Source organism: Carassius auratus, chromosome 14, assembly GCF_003368295.1.
Source record: "Carassius auratus strain Wakin chromosome 14, ASM336829v1, whole genome shotgun sequence".
NCBI lineage: Eukaryota > Metazoa > Chordata > Actinopteri > Cypriniformes > Cyprinidae > Carassius > Carassius auratus.
In genome coordinates, this window is record NC_039256.1 from 32,594,312 (window position 1) to 32,613,783 (window position 19,472).

At 35.5% G+C, this 19,472-nt stretch overlaps 2 protein-coding genes across 3 annotated transcripts in view; one reads left to right on the plus strand and one right to left on the minus strand.

Annotated features, from left to right (window-relative positions):
• LOC113114421 (amyloid-beta A4 precursor protein-binding family B member 2-like) overlaps positions 1-9,275 on the plus strand; it is a 10,736-nt gene extending 1,461 nt beyond the window's left edge. The window contains exons 2-7 of one of the 2 annotated variants that reach the window (XM_026281357.1): positions 879-993; positions 1,416-1,491; positions 3,196-3,279; positions 5,297-5,412; positions 6,505-6,687; positions 7,963-9,275. In XM_026281357.1, coding sequence (XP_026137142.1) covers positions 1,419-1,491; positions 3,196-3,279; positions 5,297-5,412; positions 6,505-6,687; positions 7,963-8,118 — 612 coding nt within the window. In that variant the 5' untranslated portion in view covers positions 879-993; positions 1,416-1,418 and the 3' untranslated portion in view covers positions 8,119-9,275. The remainder of the gene's footprint in view (positions 1-878; positions 994-1,415; positions 1,492-3,195; positions 3,280-5,296; positions 5,413-6,504; positions 6,688-7,962) is intronic. The other variant, XM_026281358.1, reaches the window with a different exon arrangement.
• Positions 9,276-9,292: 17 nt separating this feature from the next.
• LOC113113339 (putative methyltransferase NSUN7) overlaps positions 9,293-19,472 on the minus strand; it is a 40,632-nt gene continuing 30,452 nt past the window's right edge. The window contains exons 10-13 of the mRNA XM_026279453.1: positions 15,323-15,443; positions 12,551-12,686; positions 10,421-10,715; positions 9,293-9,956 (exon numbers count right to left, since the gene is read on the minus strand). Of these exons, the coding sequence (XP_026135238.1) occupies positions 9,472-9,956; positions 10,421-10,715; positions 12,551-12,686; positions 15,323-15,443 (1,037 nt within the window). The 3' untranslated portion in view covers positions 9,293-9,471. The remainder of the gene's footprint in view (positions 9,957-10,420; positions 10,716-12,550; positions 12,687-15,322; positions 15,444-19,472) is intronic.

Below are 19,472 nucleotides of genomic sequence, written 5' to 3' on the forward strand. Positions count from 1 at the left end.
TGTGATTAAAGTATTCACACTGGCTCTTCCAAAATAAAAACTGAACTTCTTTGAGCGAATATATTTGAGATATTAACACACTCATTTGTCCATGGTTCTGGTTAATGGTCACATGACATGCATAACTGTTTTTATTCAAAAATATATTTTAATTGTAATTTTTTTTTTTTTTTTTTGATATGGCTTTTTTTTTACAGTAGATTTTTTTATTTAAATTATACATTTGTGATTAAATTGCTTTTTTGTGTTTTATTGGATTTTTCCCTTTACATTTATTTTCATTTCATTTCTAAGATTGCTTTTTAGATGTTTTGTTTTGATTGGTTTTACATGAATTTTAAGATGATGTATTTTTAAATAATTGCTTTTTTATAACATATTTTTCTATTTTATTTTACATGCATTTTAATGTAAGATTTAATATTTATAAAAAAAATACCTAGTTTATACATTTAATTGTACTTCTTTATAATTTGATTAATTTTAAGTTTTTAAATAGTTTTTATTTTAAAAAGATTATAATTTGCATTTTTTGCATGCTCAATTTATGAAAACCTGTTTTTTTTTACTTTTTGTAAACGTTCTAAAGTGTATCATACAAAAAATAAATAAATGAATAAAAAAGAGAGAAAAATAAATAACTAATAAAGTTAAACTTAGTTATTTATATCTACTTACCTGAATAATAATCTGGTTTATTTTATAGCGCCCCCCTTGAGTCCTGTGACAGGAACACACTTTAATGTCTGTATTTGTGTTTTAAACCTGTTTCCTGATTTATGTCAAGTCAAGTCACGTTTTTATATACAATATAACGCTTTTAACAACACAGATAGCTTTACAAACTCAAACACAAAGTGTCTCTGGTTCTGTTTCAGGGATTTTGCGTATGTGGCCCGTGAGGAGAACACGCGTGTGTTGAAATGTCACGTGTTTCAGTGTGACAGTCCTGCGGAAAGCGTCGCCAGCAGCCTGAAGCAGATCTGCTCGAAGGTGAGGAGCGAAATAATCCACCGAAAACAATCCACACGCTTTCACATTCACAGCCAACAAACACAAACGCTTTCATTCCAACAAATTGAATCACTAGTGGCATATTTATTATCAGGCTCATGAATATTTATGAGGAAGGAGCCTCAGCAACCAATCATCTGTCCGGTTTCATCTGAAGCTGTTTCTGTGGGTCTGTGGGAAGATAAATGTGTCTTCTTGGGGAAATATCTGTGTTTACAGTATTTCATTGCTGTTGTGTGAGTGTGTGTGTGTGTGTGTTAGCATGCACCGTCCGTCCTCCTGTAAAGTTGCTCTCTCAGCGCGTGCATCCTCAGGCTTTGATTAGCATTGAGCTGAGATCTATTGGCTCCAGATTAATGACCTGCAGAGCGACTGACAGAAGCATGTTCATGTTTTCTCAGATTATGGCTGATCGCAGGAGCGTCGGCCCTGTTGCTGGCTCCTCGTCTCAGATCAGCTCTGATGTTCCTCTGAGAGGTAAGAGACCTTCAGTCACATGACCAGTCTCATCTCAGCCGATTGATGATTGTGAGTGACTTTAGTGCAGCGCTTCACAACCGTTTTGAGACGATATTTCAAGGCCATGCAAATTTGGTTGTGAAATTTAAAATCACAGATCATTTTTTCCTAACATTTGCATTAAAGCATAAGTTTGCTAATTCCCAAGTTTATACATAAAATGAAGTAATATAATTAAATTCCATTATTCCAGAAGTATAACTGAATGTTGTTCAATTTTAACACTTTTTGTTTCCAATACATTTGCATGACTTTTCTAGTCATCTGTGACTACAGATGTTTTTTTGTTAGATTTTTTAGAGCTGATACATTACAGCATAGAAGCTGATTTAGAATTGCATTTATAAATTATTTAATAAAATAATAAAAAATTACAATAATTAAATTCCATAATTCTAAATGTTTAGTTGATGTTTGTTCAAGGTCTCAAAACTGTATTTCTAGTCATTTGTGATTGCAGGGTTCTCTTTTGTTTTATTTTATGAATTGCATTTTTTAAGTAGTATATTTTTAGTCATATATAGCAATTTCTACATGCTAAAATATTTTAGAGCTTGACAAAACAAAAACATTTATATTCATTATAATCCTTTTTTTTTTTTTGCTGTAATAACAAATTTATAATTGGATGATCTACAGGGTTTACACTTTTTCCCTAATTAATTAAAATGACTTTTCCAGGTCTTTCAATTTCAACCCAATAAAATATTTAAGAACATTTATATCCATTATAAAGACTCCCATGATTTCCATTTCAATTAGTAAAATGTAAGGTTTTTTTATTAATTAATTTTTTTATAAATAAATATTTAAGTGCAATTTATATTATATGAAACAAATTTTCAATGTAAGCAGTAGAAAAGAGGATTCAAATAATGAAAAGTAAATTCAGTCCGTGTGTCCAAATGCTAATTCGTTAACAAAACACAGATGGCCCTGAAATAAAACTGAAATGAACAAAACAAACAAAATGATGCAAATCCCAATCAACAATCTCAAATGGGATTTTTTGCACCGTAACGTTTCATTAGTTTCAATGTATTTTTGATTGAAGAAGAACTTAATGTGTATCTAAAGTTGTGATTTCATGACCCAAATGCTTTGGTGAAAATGTTTTTGGTGAGTAAACGCTGCTGCGGTCCACAGAGATGCATTGTTTTGTTCTAACATCATGTCGCAGCTTCAGTGCATGAATATAAATAGACCTACAAGCTGTTTTTCCTCTGGTATATTAATCTGTTTTGATGTGAATATATATGTTGTGTGTGTGTGTGTGTGTGTGTTTGGATGGTTGTAAATTCCATAAGTCCATAAATAAAGCATTGGGCCATGCTGACCTCAGCAAACGCTCACGCTTTATTACATAAAGTCTGTAAATTCCTGGAATGATCAAGAAGATGATGAAAGCTGCAGTTCTGACCTATTAAAATGCAATTAAACCGCCCATGTTACAGATCAGAGAATCACCGTCGCTTCAAACGCAGCTCGTCCTCTGTCTGTTTTATAATGCATAACGCTCCTGAGGGACGCATTGCTCTGTTTTCATCATGCCAGAGGTTCCCGCTCTATACGAATGCATTTAGAGCGTCGATTCCCTCGCTGGTGCTCAGACCGATGAGTGAAATCTTCTGCGTGATGTTTCTCATCTGTGTGTTTCCTCAGTAGAGTTTCCAACACCAAAGACTGACCTGCAACACAGTTTCCACGTGCTTTACCTGGGAATGACGACAGTACTGCGACCTATAGGTAAATCACACACACTACAACTCTGAACTTTGAACAAAAACCAAGGGTGTCTTACTAAATGAAGCATGATACTTATTTTGTGCCATTGACACGGTTATAAAACTGAGTTGATTAAAAAATGAGCAGAATAACAACATTATTGTGTTCTGTAGAGCTGCTTTACAGCTGAAGTTGAACAAGTTTCATAAATGATTAATTTTGAACACCATTAATTTCCTGTTCATCAATGTGAAGCTGCTTTGAAGCAATCTGTATTGAATAAAGCATTACAGAAATAAGTGGAACTACAGTACATACAGAAAACCTCTATTGTAGCATTTCAGAGAGTAAAAATAATCAAAGATTACCTTACACTATTTATTATTTATATTGTAGTAGGGGTCAATATTATACCCACATATATGTTAAAAATGTACTGCACACACACACACATACTAGGATTCTGAAGACGAATCTCAATTTCAAGTAAACTTTGAGTCTTAAATTACATTAAGTTCACACATACTTAAAATTTTAGTGTTTGACAAATTATAGTAATGATTTTCTGTGTTTTACCTGACTTTATTGTTTTTTAAGAGTGTTGATTTTTGCCAAATTGAATGGAAACCAATGGGGGAGTTGACATGATTCCAACACAAAACTTGTAAGAAAATGTGTACAGCCTTTCCCAAATGCATCGGTGTGTTGAAACTTTACATGCACATTCATAATCCAGAATGAAAAATATCCACCAAATTTTAAGAGGAAATAAATAGTTTAACCAGTATTTCAAGCTGTTTGAATATCGAGTATGGGTCAAATTGAACACAACACAAAAGTCTCATCAAAATGTGTACAGCCTTTCCAAAACACATTTGGCTCTCAAAACTTTGCATGAACATTCATGAACCTAAATGAGAAATACTCACCAAATTTCAAGAAGAAATAACTAGTTATTTATTATTTCAAGCTGTTTGAATATCAAATATGGGTCTTACTGACCCCATTACAAAAGTACTGACAACATTTGTACAGCCTTTCCAAAACGCATCGGTGTGTTGAAACTTTACATGCACATTCATAATTCAAAATGAAAAATATTCACCAAATTTCAAGACTAAATAAATAGATTAACCAGTATTTCAAGCTGTTTGAATATAGAGTATGGGTCAAATTGAACACAACACAAAAGTCCCATCAAAAATTGTACAGCCATTCCAAAACACATCAGTGTGTTGAAACTTTACATGCACATTCATAATCCAAAATGAAAAATATTTACCAAATTTCAAGACAAAGTAAATAGTTTAACCAGTATTTCGAGCTATTTAAATATCATGTATGGGTCAAATTGAACACAACACAAACGTCTTATCAAAATGTGTACAGCCTTTCCAAAGAACATCGGTGTGTTAAAACTTTGCATGCACATTCATGACCCTAAATTAGAATTACTCCCCAAATTTCAAGAAGAAATAAATTGTTTGACAAGTATTTAGAACAGTTTGAATATAGAGAGTGGGTCAGATTGAGCCTTACGCAAAATTCCTAACAGATCTTGTACAGCCTTTCCAAAACACATCTGTGTGACAAAACATTGCATGCACGTCCATGACCTCAAATGAGAAATACTCACCAAATTTTAAAATAAATAGTTTAACCGGTATTTCGTACTGTTTAAAAATCGAGTGTTGACCCCAACACAATGGGAGAAAGCATGACGTTATTGGCTTTGCAACATGTATTTCTAAGATGTCATGTGCATGTCATGTACTGAGCGGTATTTGTATTATTACTGCATTAAGCATATCTAAATCAATCAAGTATAATTTATTAAGCATTTTTTTGTACAATACACATTGTTTCAAAGCAGCTTGACAAAGTAAATCAATCACTCCTGCTCTTCATCTCTATTAGGATGCCAACAGTCATCACTAGGTTTTGGAGACAAACTCATTTTTACACCATTAGTTGTTATAAACTTGATCCTGTGTAACTGTAAGGAACTATAATGCTCTTCTCAAACTGCGTGTTTCAGGAATGGACATGATAAATGGTGCGATAGACAGTCTGATGTCCTCTGCAGAGAAAGAGGACTGGACCCCCGTCCTGCTCAATGTCGCTGACGCCACAATTACTGTCATCAAAGAAAAGGTGATGCTTAATTTACATTTTTGTGACAATTTCTACTTTCCACACAATTTTTTCCTGCCTTGAAACAGTGTATGCATCAGACCACATAGAAGAACCTTTACAAAATAATCCTTGTATTTTTTTGGACTGTCATGAAGTGTCATTTAGAGACAAAATATTAAAAGAAAATGTAATTTTGATTGGATACTGATTTAGACAATTCTTACATTTACATACTTAAACATTTATTAAATAATTCATGCAAGTAACGTAACTCTTTGCATTAATTTGAGAAACTTTATGGCTCCGCAAAATACTGGCATAAACAAATCAAAACATTTAGTGAGCTAACACAAAATTCCCCGAAGGGCTGCAAAATATTTATGAGTGGATGGAAACATTTTAAATACTTTACAATTACTTTCTTAAATACGAACGCATTTAACATATTCATGTAAGTGCTTTAAAAAAAAAAAAAAAACCTTAACTTTTTTGTGAACAAATGTAAGGTTTTATAAGCACACACAGTTTTGAACGTGAATGCAAGGTTTCTCAAAAACACAAAGTTTGAGAGTTAATGCAAAAAGTTTGTAAGTGAATGCAAAAGCTGTGTGAGTAAAGTCTCTTAAAGGGACTGTAAAACTTTTGAGCACAAAGTTTCTGGATTTAACGTGTTGTGAGATAATAAGTTGAAAGGAAATACAAACTTTCAAGAGCAAATGCAACAATCTTTTATGTTTTAAAGCAACAACGATATAAGCTTCAGTTTACTGTATTTTATGGAGCCCATAAAAGGGAAACACAATGCAATTCTGGGGTGTAACCCATAAGGACTGATATAGAATAATTTATTTTAATTCACTTATTTGGCAAACATAAATTGGAAATCTGGCCCTTAATGACTAATTCACCTGTATAATTTGGGTTAAAAATATTGAAATGACCCAAAACCTTCTCCACATGAACAATCCGAGAACAGAAATCAAAACGACTCCTGTTTTTCTCTTTCTGCTTGGTCCCTGATAAAACATCCATCGTCCTGTGAAAGTAATTCAGAGCTGGTGACATGAGACAGACAGGTTTATTACTGTCATTTCTCTATTTCTCGGACAGGAAGAAGAGGAGGAAGTCATAGTGGAGTGCCGCGTGCGCTTCCTGTCCTTCATGGGCGTGGGGCGTGATGTCCATACGTTTGCGTTCATCATGGACACGGGAAACCAGCACTTCCAGTGTCACGTGTTCTGGTGCGAACCCCATGCGGGAAGCGTGTCGGAGGCCGTGCAGTCGGCCTGTGTGGTGAGTGACACATGGAAATACATGCTTCTCATTTAAGGAATATTACAGGTTAAAAACAGATTTTAACGTAAAGTTGCATTGCACTTGTATTGAGAGCACATGCATAGGTTTGAAGAGAGAACAAAATTTCTTTACAAACTTGAGTAAACATAAACATTGCATGACCTTAAAGTTTTTGGGTAACAATTTCTTAAACTAAAGCAAAAGTTTTTGTGAGTTAAAGCAACTTTTTTGAGACTGAATGCAGAGGAGACAGTTTTTATGTGAGCTAACAAAAAGGTTTCATGAGGGAACCCAAACTTTTATAAGCAGACACAGATTCAAGTTTCTCAAAGAGAATATTTTAATGTGATGCACGCAGAGATTGAGGAAATAAGTTTGAGAGAAAACATTTTCTCAAGTGAAAGGAAAATTTTAATAGTTTGAAAGTAGAATTTTCTTCAGGGAATGCAAATATCGTGAGCAAACAGTTTTTGGCAAATGCAAACATTTTGAGTTAACGTTAAAGTTTTGTGAGCAAACTACTTTTCTTGAGGGAATGCAAGGGTTTTTTATGAGAAGTCTCAGTTTTGAGAATGAATGCAACGTTTCTCAAATAAATGCTAAAGTTTTGTGAGCAAAGGGAATGCTAACTTTCATAAGTATACACAAAGTTTCTAGTTTTAAAGTTTCTTAAGGGAAAGTAAACAAACAGATTTTTAAGGGAACGCAAAATGTTTGCTAGCAAATGCAAAGTTTCAGTAAATGCAAACATTTTGTGAGCTAACAGTTTTATTAGGGTCTGAAAAAAATTCTTGAGGGGCCGCAAAATGTTTGCAATTAAATGCAAAAGCATCGAAAGTATTTCTTAACTAAAAATGTTAGCCTTCGCTTGTGCTAGCCAAAAAGCTTTGTGTTCCCTCAAGCCATCAAAACCCCCCGCATACAGCATTTTGTGTACCACATCGAATCCTTTGCTCTCAAAATTAACAATTTGTTAACTCACAAAATATCTCCTTAAATTTGCTTTGCCACAAAACTTGTCTGCCATCGAGACATTTAGCATTTGCTCACAGATCATTTCAATCTAGACGGTTTGTTCACACAACTTTTTCATTTAACAATCATTTTTGTGTCCCCTAAGAAACTTTGTTTGCAAACGGTTGCATTGTGAAGTTTATTTCTGTTTGGAGTGACAACATGACAGATTCTATACTTAAAATGACAAGTTGTACTTAAGTGTCTCATAGATCATCGTGCAGTTGTTTAAGGGTTAAATCTGTGTTTTTTTTCTAGTTGCGGTATCAGAAGTGTTTAGGGAAGCCTGACTCCTTGACTCCGCCCCCTTCTGACTCCGTCACCCGCCGTGTAACGTCCAGCGTCAAGCGCGGCGTCCAATCAATCATAGACACTCTGAAAAAGAAGCCCGCCCCTGAGGTTCCCAACCAATGACGGAGCAGAACGGCTGTGATTGACAGCAGGTGTGTGTATGTGTGTATTTACTGATGCAAACGAGAAGAGAAACACAGGCCAACATATGAAAAAAAGACAAGCAAGATGAATGAGATGTGGTCGGCGCGTAACTGCGCTGAATGAAGCATGCGTCTGCCTTACACTAACACATTCTCACTCAAGTATTTCGAGGGCGTCAGTGTTCATGTGGCACTGATCCAGTCTCGTTCAGATCAATGTTATGTCTTCACACGCGTGACCTGGATTCAGTGCATCTCATTTCAAACACCCGCTCATTCACACACTCGGGAAATTGGATCCTTTGAAATTTTTTCTCTTTCCCCAAGAAATTTAGAGTGAATTTTCCGCTGTTGGAAAGTGTGTAAGATGTCTCCGACTCACGGCCTGGCTGATGCATCATCCCTCATCACGATGTTCAGTGGGAATATTGTAATGCACCAGAGTCTGTCTGTAACATCTGCTCAGTCTGATACTGTAATAAAGAGCTGAACGGGGATTTTCTGATCTCACACACACTCCTTTAGTTAAACACTGTGGCCTGAAAGAGTCCCTGCGCAAGTACACAGACGTGAACGCTTGGAAAATGTGTGCTGCTTCTGTACAAACCCAACATGATCCTGTGGGAATGAAATAACCAAACCACAAGATGTTTCTGATCTGAGGAGTTAACAAAATATCAGAAAACCCTCTTATTTTGCTGCCCTTTTTGTGCGTAACAGTCAAATGGTAAAATAAATTCCCTCAAGAATCCCACATTGTAAAAAGTATCCTTAAAAAGCAACACTTCCTAAAAACCATTTCTCCACCGTGACTCCTTGAGCAAGCATAGAGGAGTACGATTTACACAAACGCCCGCCATAACGCCCCTTAGTAGAAGAGCTGAAGATGCAAAACATGCTTGCATTGCATTATGCATCGTGGAGCACAGTGACGCCTGAACAGAGCTTGCTTTGCTAAGAGATTTGTGTACTTGCGCAGAGCATTTCAGACGCTCACATACATGAGGAGTCCCTGCTAGAGTATAAGCATCAGATGTCAAACAAACACAGGAATGTTATTTTTCACAGAATGGTATTTTAAACCAGATCAACCACTAAAGACACTCATTTTTACACCATATTAATGTATCATGTTGTGGAAATAAATTACATCAAAACAAAAGTGTTTCTCCATGTTTTATTTGCATGCAAACTCAAAGTGGCATTTCAAAATATGCATGTTTTGATGGCAGTGATGCTCAAGTTTAGTAATAATGAGTTAGTTGGGCTCTTGTAAGGATATGTGACAAGTCTTAAATTAAAAAAAAGCGAGTGAAATACTGACTAATGCATGTCAGAGCCACGGCCGCAGATGATTCAGTCTGAACAGCGTTTGGCTTCGAGGGAGAGCTGGTGTCGAGTTACGCCACTGTAGGTTTGTGTGGGCGGGGCTTGGGCGGGCTGGAAGGCCGTGGCTCCGCCTCTGAGGAAGAACACCGTCACTTAACAACAGAACCGGAGGAAATGTGACAGTCGCAGGATGAAGCACTTCCTGTCGGCCTTTGGGTGGAGTGTGAGGCTGGGAGGAGTGATTATCATTGGTGGAAACCACAGCCGCGGCAAAATGAGTCGAACTTTTATGGTATGAACTAGAGAAAGGGGCATGGCTTGGGGCGGAGCTTGTCTTGGATAAAGGGGCATGGCTTGGGGCGGAGCCTGAAATGGATAAAGGGGCAGGGCTTGGGGCGGAGCCTGTCTTTGAGAAAGGGGCGGGGCTGGAGGCAGAGCCTGTCCTGGAGAAACCGCTCTGAGAGGGACGTTGAGAACTAAATAGTTGATCTGTGGAGATACAGAAGTAAACAGGAAATTTGGTGAGTCTTCCTCATTAGTTTACTCTGAAATAAGTAAACATTTGAAAAAAAAAAAAAAGTTTACGGATTACACCGTGTCATAACTACATGTAATGCCGCAATAAGAGATCAAATATATTTTCCATGTTAAATCTTAGGTTTTTTTCCTAAACAGCTGCAAAGTAGACATGCAACATTTCTATTTTAGAAGCCGTTTCTGTTTCTGCGATGTCGCGGCTGGAACGCAAGCATAACGTATTTTGTTGCAAGTGCAGATCGCTTTGATAGGCTCCGCCCACACATGCTTCTGATTGGCTGTAATATTTGATTGATTCTGTCGCGTCTGGTGTGGACACCTAAACTGCTTGTCGTTAGAATCCTGTGGCATCGTGTGTAGTTAGGACACGGTGTAAACTATGAAATGTTATTGTATATTTGTTAAACTGAAGTAACCGTAGTGTGCCGGACTCCGAGGCGACTGCGTTCTTCCGTTCTGATGACTCAGTGTCGGCTCTGAGCTGCTTCCTTTCATCTCACGGTTCAGAAATTCCGCGACACGTGATTGGTCGCTCTGTGTGGCGTGTGGGCGTGTTTTCACAGAGCGTTTTTGATTGGCGGGTGCTCTGCGGGACCGTCGGCCTCTGCCTTCTTTCTTGATTGGCTGGTTTGGGTGGAGGCCGTCTAACAAGCCTTTAGCCGCTGCGCGAGCGAGCACTTCCTGTGGCGTTTCTATCACTTCTGGTTCAGGCTGTGCAAGAGACAAAACAATAAAGAAAGTGCATTTGAAACACTATTGTATTGGTTCTGAGGAGGCACTTTAGATAAACCGATCTGACAAATGCATATAATATATTTTAAAAAATCAGTTGAACTGGGGTAAATTTTACAACTATATTTACAATCACACACACACTCTCTCTCTTACAGTGAATAATTCAGCTCGTGTGTGATTGAGGACGTGAGGTTTTGCTCTGCTGATGCTAACACATGCAGACATGAGGGCTGAATTATTCAACTCTTCCTCCTCCTCCTCTTCCTCATCACACATGTACTGCCCGTCCTGAGTGTCTAATGCGGCTCGGGCCCCAGATTAATCTCATCATGATTGTGACTCGAGTCATGACTGACCGATCAGAAACAGAGCCGATCTTCTCTCTGAACGCAGCTGAAGACTTTATTAGTCCCAGGTGTGACAGTACAGATGCATCGTAAAGCCGCGTGTTACAGGAGGAGGGTAATATCCCACACACGTCTAATAGCCTTTTTATGAGACCTTTTTAAGCGAACGACAATGATCTTTATTAGTGGCTTTTATTAGTCATGGCAGGAAGGATACGGAGCTTGATGATGGTTTCCTGACTGTCAGCGCAGATATAAATATGACGGATCGCTGTAATCTAACTCATCGTATATGAATCGTACACATCACGTGGTTCGCTGGGGTTTAAGCTCTTCTCTCTTCCTCAGTCTCTCTGTCGTGTTATTTTTAGCAGCAGATGAAAGCAGAGGGAGGGAAAGACGGGATTCCTCAACAGACACGGCAGGATTAGTCCAGGAGAACATGGACATGAGGAACACTGAGCGTCTCTACAAACCCCCAGAGAAACTCTACCCAGCATGCTTTGAGCCTCGACTAGCAAAAACAACATCACACTAAAATAAACCAGCCTGAAAAACCACATCTGTTCCAGCTCACAGACTCGCTCTGTCGGTTTATATTATTATTTTTAATGATTATATTCGCACACACAGAAAAATATACAGAAATCTGGCTCACAAATATCTCAGGAAGATAAAATAATAATAAAAACATTTTTTATAGATTTTTTTTAACATAAGATGAACATTAATTAAATTGTTTTTAAAATGGAAATATATAAATAGTTATATAAATATACTAAAAAAATAAAATATATTCAAGAAAAATAAATGTTACAATATTTACATAAATATTTTAAATATATATTTTAGGCACGTCACTGCTGTTTTTAGGATTGTGCATGTTAAATATCTAAATATAAAGATACTGTTCTAAATATATTTCAGAAATGTTTTTCCTCCCCAGTTTAAATGGTCCAGATTTCATCTATTTGTCAGATGTTTTAATAAAAAGCGAGTGTTCAGAATATATGTGTGTTGATTTGATTTTGACTAAAGGCATCAACAGTGATTGTCTAGTATCACAAACAGCTCGATCAGAAATAATCACAGTTTCCTCTCATTACGGAGACGTAGCTATAATGCACAGTGTACGACCAGACCCTTTTTTCTTCTTATTTACTCATCATTTAATTACATTCTTCTATAAAACTATTTTTACAGTTCTGCATACTGCATAATCTTTTATGTAGCATATAGTATATACACTATACTATCAATATATGCAAGTATTACATTTTCCTTCCCATTTAACCACATCTCAAGTGCTTTCAAACACACAAATGGAGGGTAAAACAGGATTTGTTTTTAAATGCAGAACTAACGGTTTTCTGATCAGATAATCCACATTTCATTCTTTGTGTAAATACTTGAGTATCTGGTTTTGGGCCATTTTTGGGGAATGATAATGCTGATATTGAGTACCTCTCGTGTGAGCAGCGCTAAAAAACAGCCGTTACTATGATCCGATGCTTCCAGTCTGAAGAATCTGTCCTTCATCTGCTCTGATTCCTCATCGTCTTCAATGATAGAGTCCTGTAGGAGACTTGGAGAAGTCAACCTGACACACACACACACACACACACACACTTATTTGGTTATGTTATAGCTGGAACTGTGGCCAGTCAAGCAGGTTTTAATAATAAAAAAATAAGCTTTCCTTTGTGAAAGGAAGTGAAGTGATGCAACTTATTCTGGAAGGTCACAAAGACAACATACTGGATAGTCAGACAGTAATTATTTTATCAAAAGAAGCACTGATTCAGAGATCATGTGACTTCAGACGCAGCCAATCATCTGATTCGCTCCACGATGAATCAGTGTTTGAAGGAATTGATTGAGTGAATGACTCAATGACTCGCTTAAGACAAGGACCTGATTCTCATTTTTCCAACATTTCATTATTTCTATATTTAATATGTTTTATATTTACACAGTTTTATGCAATCTCTAAGATAGATTAAACCATGTTTGTAAACCTAAATACCACTTCAGATGGCTTTCGCTGAAATTGAGTTTAATCATATAGTCTTTTTATTCTAATTGCATTTACAGAGTAAAATTTACATGAAAGGAGACACATTTAAAGTTGCCCTTATTAAGAGAGGGCGAATATCAGCTCTTTAAATGAAAAAAAGTTCATGTCTTTCACTGGTTACAGGTTTGGGATTTATTTTATCTTGACGTCACTGAATTCTGCACGGTGTAATTTTGTCCAAAAAAATGGTAGATTTCCATCTGAGCACTCAATGCAGCACTGAGTGTGAACTAGAGAGAGACGATCACTCATTTATCTGACAACTACGAGAGCAGCTTGACTCCTTTCTATCCTCCTCCAACACGGCTGCACACATAAATCAAAATATATTGAAAATCAGGATATGGCCTAGTGCAGTTATTAAACTGAATAAATTAATGCATAGTAAACGTGCATTCTGCTTTTACACACACACACACACACACACACACAGCTCGCTTTACTGTACGTCTGTGCTGCGGTCTGCTTCTAATGCACTGTAGATACTAAGCACATCAGCTTCATTGTAACACCATTCAGTTTTTTGGACAAAGGTTCACTTCATTTGCAAGCTGCTTTGGATAAAACCGTTGGCTAAATAATTAAATTGCAATAATTAGATTTCTAGTGAGAACAAAGTTTGTGAAAACTCTTGCCAACTACACAAGGCGAGACGAATTCTTCAGTTTTTGCCAAAATAAAGACTGGAAGATTTAAGCAATACAATGCATATATTACAAAATTTAAAGCAATATTATAAAACAAAATAACGAATTAGTTGGTTAGTTAGTTAATACAGATCATAGTTCGTTTGTAGCTCTTGCTGGACATGAGATGCTGTTTCAGTGTGAACATTCATCATGTATTTCACTTTGCTTTCATCTCTCATACGCAATAAGAGTTAATGATCAAAATCACATCTTGATGATCATTTATAAACACAGCAAACAAAATCACTGACAGTGTCCTGAAACCCTTCCAGTGTTTGCAGCTACTGATGATCTAAACCCTTTAGAAAGTTCTCTTTCACATTATTGATAATGAACACAATATAGACAGACTAAATACTTCAGACTAAATAAGCACTGATTTATGTGAGCGCTGACACTGTGTATGAAAAATCTCCTTCAACACTCTGAACACCGAGCTTTATACTGAACAACAGCTGCTAACCGTCAGCTGATTGGAGCACAGGGAGACAGAGGGGCGGAGCTAATTATCACTGCACACAGCTGATTGGTTAATCATGACTAGCTCAATCTTTTCATCCACTTTTCATCACACACACAATTATTGTTCTTTATTGAATTTTGGTGTAACATGTCCTTTGACTTTTTTATATTAAAAAACATCATATTAAGGCATCAGTATTTGGTCTCACCTGCATTATACCTGGTTTGAAGCTATATTGTTTTTGCAGGGAAAAAATATTTTAATTTGTCAGATTCCTCATAAAAATGCCTTTTCCCCTTACACCACTTCTGTTTAAAAATTATTTTACTTATAAATATGTATAAAATATGCAAAAACATAATAAAAAGGAATATATATATATATATATATATATATATATATATATATATATATATCTATATATATATATATATATATATATATATATATATATATATATATATATATATATATATATATACACTGTGTATTTATATATAAAATATTCATAACATACATTTTACATAAATACAAGTAAAAACATTTAATTAATATAAATATATTCATATATATATATATACATACACACACACACACACACACACACACACATATAAAAAGGTCAATTATTTATGATTTATTTGATGTTATTGATATTTCTTAGCTTAATAGCAAAATGCACTTTCATAATAAACCGACCATTACTAACCAAACTTTTATTTAAGCTAGTTAACTTTCAGAAAGGAGACTATGCCACTCTAAAATTAGAAAAAAAAGAAAAACTGTTTTTGCCCACAAAGAACCAAACTGAAATGTATTTTATCATTATTACTCGATTCCCTTTTCATTTTCAAGTACAAAGAAAAATGTTTTAGCGATCACGAGACAGCACCTTCGAGATGTAAGTTCACTCATTCACACACACACACACACACACACACACACACACACACACACACACACACACGCACACACAATTACTCTCAAACACACACACACACACACACCTGTAGGGCGGCGCTGTGGAGTGACTCTCCTGTGTTTGTGAGAGAACCGTCATCAGCACTTCCTCGTTTTCCTCTGGGTGAACAGAACAGGTGGAGTAAAGCACCGCCCGAACCTGAGGAACTACACACACACACACACACACACACACACACAGGCATGAGCTAAATGATTGTTAACACACTGCAGAGAACCATGGCTGTCTGTTCACTGACGGGCTACGATCGATTCACGCCAGCCGTTAATTAACGCTGTTTTAACGGGAATCTGCAGGGAGGGACCACAACGTCTTCACGCTCGATAACTGCTGATGAATGGATCTCACACACTCACACATGCACATTGGATCAATAAAGACACAAATCATCACAGAAATGATGAACGTCGATACAGGGAGGCTTGTTCAAATCACTCAATGCTCTGGATCAGCTCTAGCTCTCTAGAACTCGTTCAGATCTGTGGTGTTACAGGAATAAGCTGTAAGAGGCGGATTATAAACAAAGGGTTAAGACATGATACAAAACTGAGTAAACCACAATGTTTAAATTACTTATTTTTAATAAATTTGTTCCACCAAGTACCACAGTTCATGATCGAAAATTGACAAATGTTACAAAAATTTGGCTAACATTCTGGCAAGGTTCCTTAGAACGTTAACATAATATTTATTCAGAGCAATCTGATCTCAGAAAATGAGCACAAAAACATTATTTACAGAAAGCTCTCATAATGTTTATTTTTTCCTTAATTCTTTTTTTTCTTTCTAGCAAGAGATTTTCAAATGTTGTTCGGTTTTGTTCTAGAAAGAGATATTTAAATATCGTTCGGTTTTGTTTTAGAAAGAGATAAAATTGTTGTTCGGTTTTGTTCTAGCAAGAGATATTTAAAGGTTGTTCGGTTTTATTCTAGCAAGAGATATTTAAATGTCGTTCGGTTTTGTTTTAGAAAGAGATAAAATTGTTGTTCCGTTTTGTTCTAGCAAGAGATATTTAAAGGTTGTTCGGTTTTATTCTAGCAAGAGATATTTAAATGTCGTTCGGTTTTGTTTTAGAAAGAGATAAAATTGTTGTTCCGTTTTGTTCTAGCAAGAGATATTTAAAGGTTGTTCGGTTTTATTCTAGCAAGAGATATTTAAATGTTGTTCGGTTTTGTTTTAGAAAGAGATATAAATGTCGTTTAGTTTTGTTTTAGAAAGAGATATAAATGTTGTTTAGTTTTGTTTTAGAAAGAGATATTTAAAGGTAATTCGGTTTTGTTTTAGAAAGAGAAATTTAAAGGTCGTTTGGTTTTGTTTTAGAAAGAGATATAAATGTCGTTTAGTTTTGTTTTAGAAAGAGATATAAATGTCGTTCGGTTTTGTTTTAGAAAGAGATATTAAAATGTTGTTCGGTTTTTAGAAAGCGATATTTAAAGGTCATTCGGTTTTGTTTTAGAAAGAAATACTAAAATGTTGTTCGTTTTTTTTTTAGAAAGATATATAAATGTTTTTCAGTTTTGTTCTAGAAAGAGATATAAATGTTGTTCAGTTTTGTTCTAGAAAGAGAAATTTAAAGGTCGTTCGGTTTTGTCATAGAAAGAGATATTTAAAGGTCGTTCGGTTTTGTTCTAGCAAGAGATATTTAAAGGTCGTTCGGTTTTGTTCTAGAAAGAGATATTTAAAGGACGTTCGGTTTTTGCAAATTTTGCAACTTTTAAAACATTCTGGCAAGGTTCTCTCAAAGTCATGAAAAATCTGTAACATTAACAGAATATTCGTTCAGAAAAATCTCATCTCAGAAAATTATCATAAAAAACATTATTTACAGAAAGCTCTTATGTTTTTTTCCCTTAATTCTTTTTTTCTTTCTAGCAAGATATATTTAAATGTCATTTGGATTTCTTCTAGAAAGATACATTTAAAAGTCATTCGGTTTTGTTCTAGAAAAATATATTTAAAGGTCGTTCGGTTTTGTTTTAGAAAGAGATATTTAAAGGTCGTTTGGTTTTGTTCTAGAAATAGATTTTTAGAATGAGATATTTAAATGTCATTTGGTTTTGTTCTAGAAAGACATTTTAATGTCGATTGGTTTTGTTTTTGTAACAAATGTCCACTGAAGTTGAGTTGTGATGATGAATCCAAGCACAGTTTATTTAAACAAGTTGAAATCCAAACATCCAAACAAAGACTTGACTTTACATGAACAAAAACACAAACTCACAAATAGCAGGGGTCGGATTCACAAAGCGTTGTTAAGAATAAAATTCTGCCAATTTCTTCTTATTTTCTAACTTAAGAAAAAATATTTGTATTCCCCAAAAGATCTTCTTAAGAATGTTTTTATCTTTTCTCTTAAGATTGTTCAAAAGTCAAAGCCTAAGAAGAATTCAAATTCTTGAAAATAATCTTCTTAAAAATCATCATAAATAACTTCTTAAAGGTCCCGATTTTCTTGCATTTTTAAAGCTTTGATTGTGTTTACAGTATGCAATATAACATGTGTTCATGTTTCACGTGTAAAAAAAACACAGTATTTTTCACACAATTCACCTATCTGTATACCGCTGTTTTCACTGTCATAAAAACGGGCTGATGACCCGTTTGTAGTAAATTACAGAAACTGTTAAATACAATGCAATTTAAATGCAATTTAAATAATAAAATACACTTACCGGTTGTGGTCCATAAACAACGCCTTCTCCAGACAAAGAGGGAACTGCTCCATCTTTCAGGAATAATCTTTGTGCGAATCTGGCATTAAACTGATTGAGATTGAGGAAGCCGTCCTCAGCAAAATGTGCTGCACATAGTTTACATGTGGATTATAATTTTCGGGAACTAAGTTAAACATAAATTGTAACCATTGATCTCTAAGTACAGCGTCCCTGGGAAGCCCAAACAAAGGTGATTGACTCAAATGATTTGCGATCCCACTTCAAACTCCCAAACTGACTCAAATGAATCACGCTCTGAACTCCCGACTGACTCAAAAGATTCACAATCCAAAGTTCCCATCCAAATCAAATGACACCGCCAGCGCTACTATTGGCTTAGTTCTCTAATTTCATGACATTTACTGATTTTAAGGTACGGAAAGTATGTTGTTAACAAATAAAATATCAATATTTCCATTCCGAACTGCTTTCTACGTCGAAACATCCACGAACATAACAGGGTGAGCAGATCACTCTCTCCGTATTTGATTGCTCTAGTCTTTATCCACTCATCATCATCATCCACTAATCAGAACACACAAGAACTCTTTGACCACAGCTGCTGTGCTTCAAAAGCTCAGCAGCTCAACACTGGTTTTCTCGGAGGTGGTCGGATCACATCAGATTGTGGTTAATCTTGCAGATGTATTATTATACCTTTATTTAACCAGGAGGTCCCATTGAGATTCAGAATCTCTTTTGCAAGAGAGACTTGGCCAAGGTAGCAGCCAAATCACAACAAATGCATACATAACAAACACCAAATTACATTTTCATAATAAAAGAAGTACAAAATATTTTAAAAAAATATATAAAACACAATGAGACTCTTAAGAAAAACAAGAACATGTCTCCAAAACTACACTCTTTACGTTAGTTTTAAATTCATTTATGGACATAAGGGTTTCTAACTTTAGCTCTTTTTGTAGATTATTCCACCCCCAAGGTTCTAAAAAAGAAAAGGCAGTTTTTCCCAATTTCGGCGTAACTCGTGGCACATTAAAAAGTAACCACTTTGAGGAGCGTAGCTGATAGGTACCAGAGCAAAAAGAGAGGAGGTTACAGAGGTACAGTGGAAATTTGCCAAGTTTAGCTTTATAAATAAAGATATACAGTGCTTTTGTCTACAAATTTTAAGAGATGTCCAACCAACTAAATCATAAAGAATGCAGTGATGGGTAAGGGACATTGTATTTGTTATGAATCATAGTGATGCATGGTAAACTGAATCTACATGACGCAGAATGGAAAATGCAGCATGCATGTACAATATATCTCCATAATCAATTACAGGCAGAAAAGTAGCTTCCACAAGTTTCTTCCTAGCACTAAAAGTAAAGCAAGATTTGTTTCTGAAATATAAGCCGAGCTTGACTTTACGTTTCTTAACTATAGCAGTAATATGTTAATTGAAGGATAGCTTATCATCTATCCATATCCCCAAGTACTTGTATGAAGACA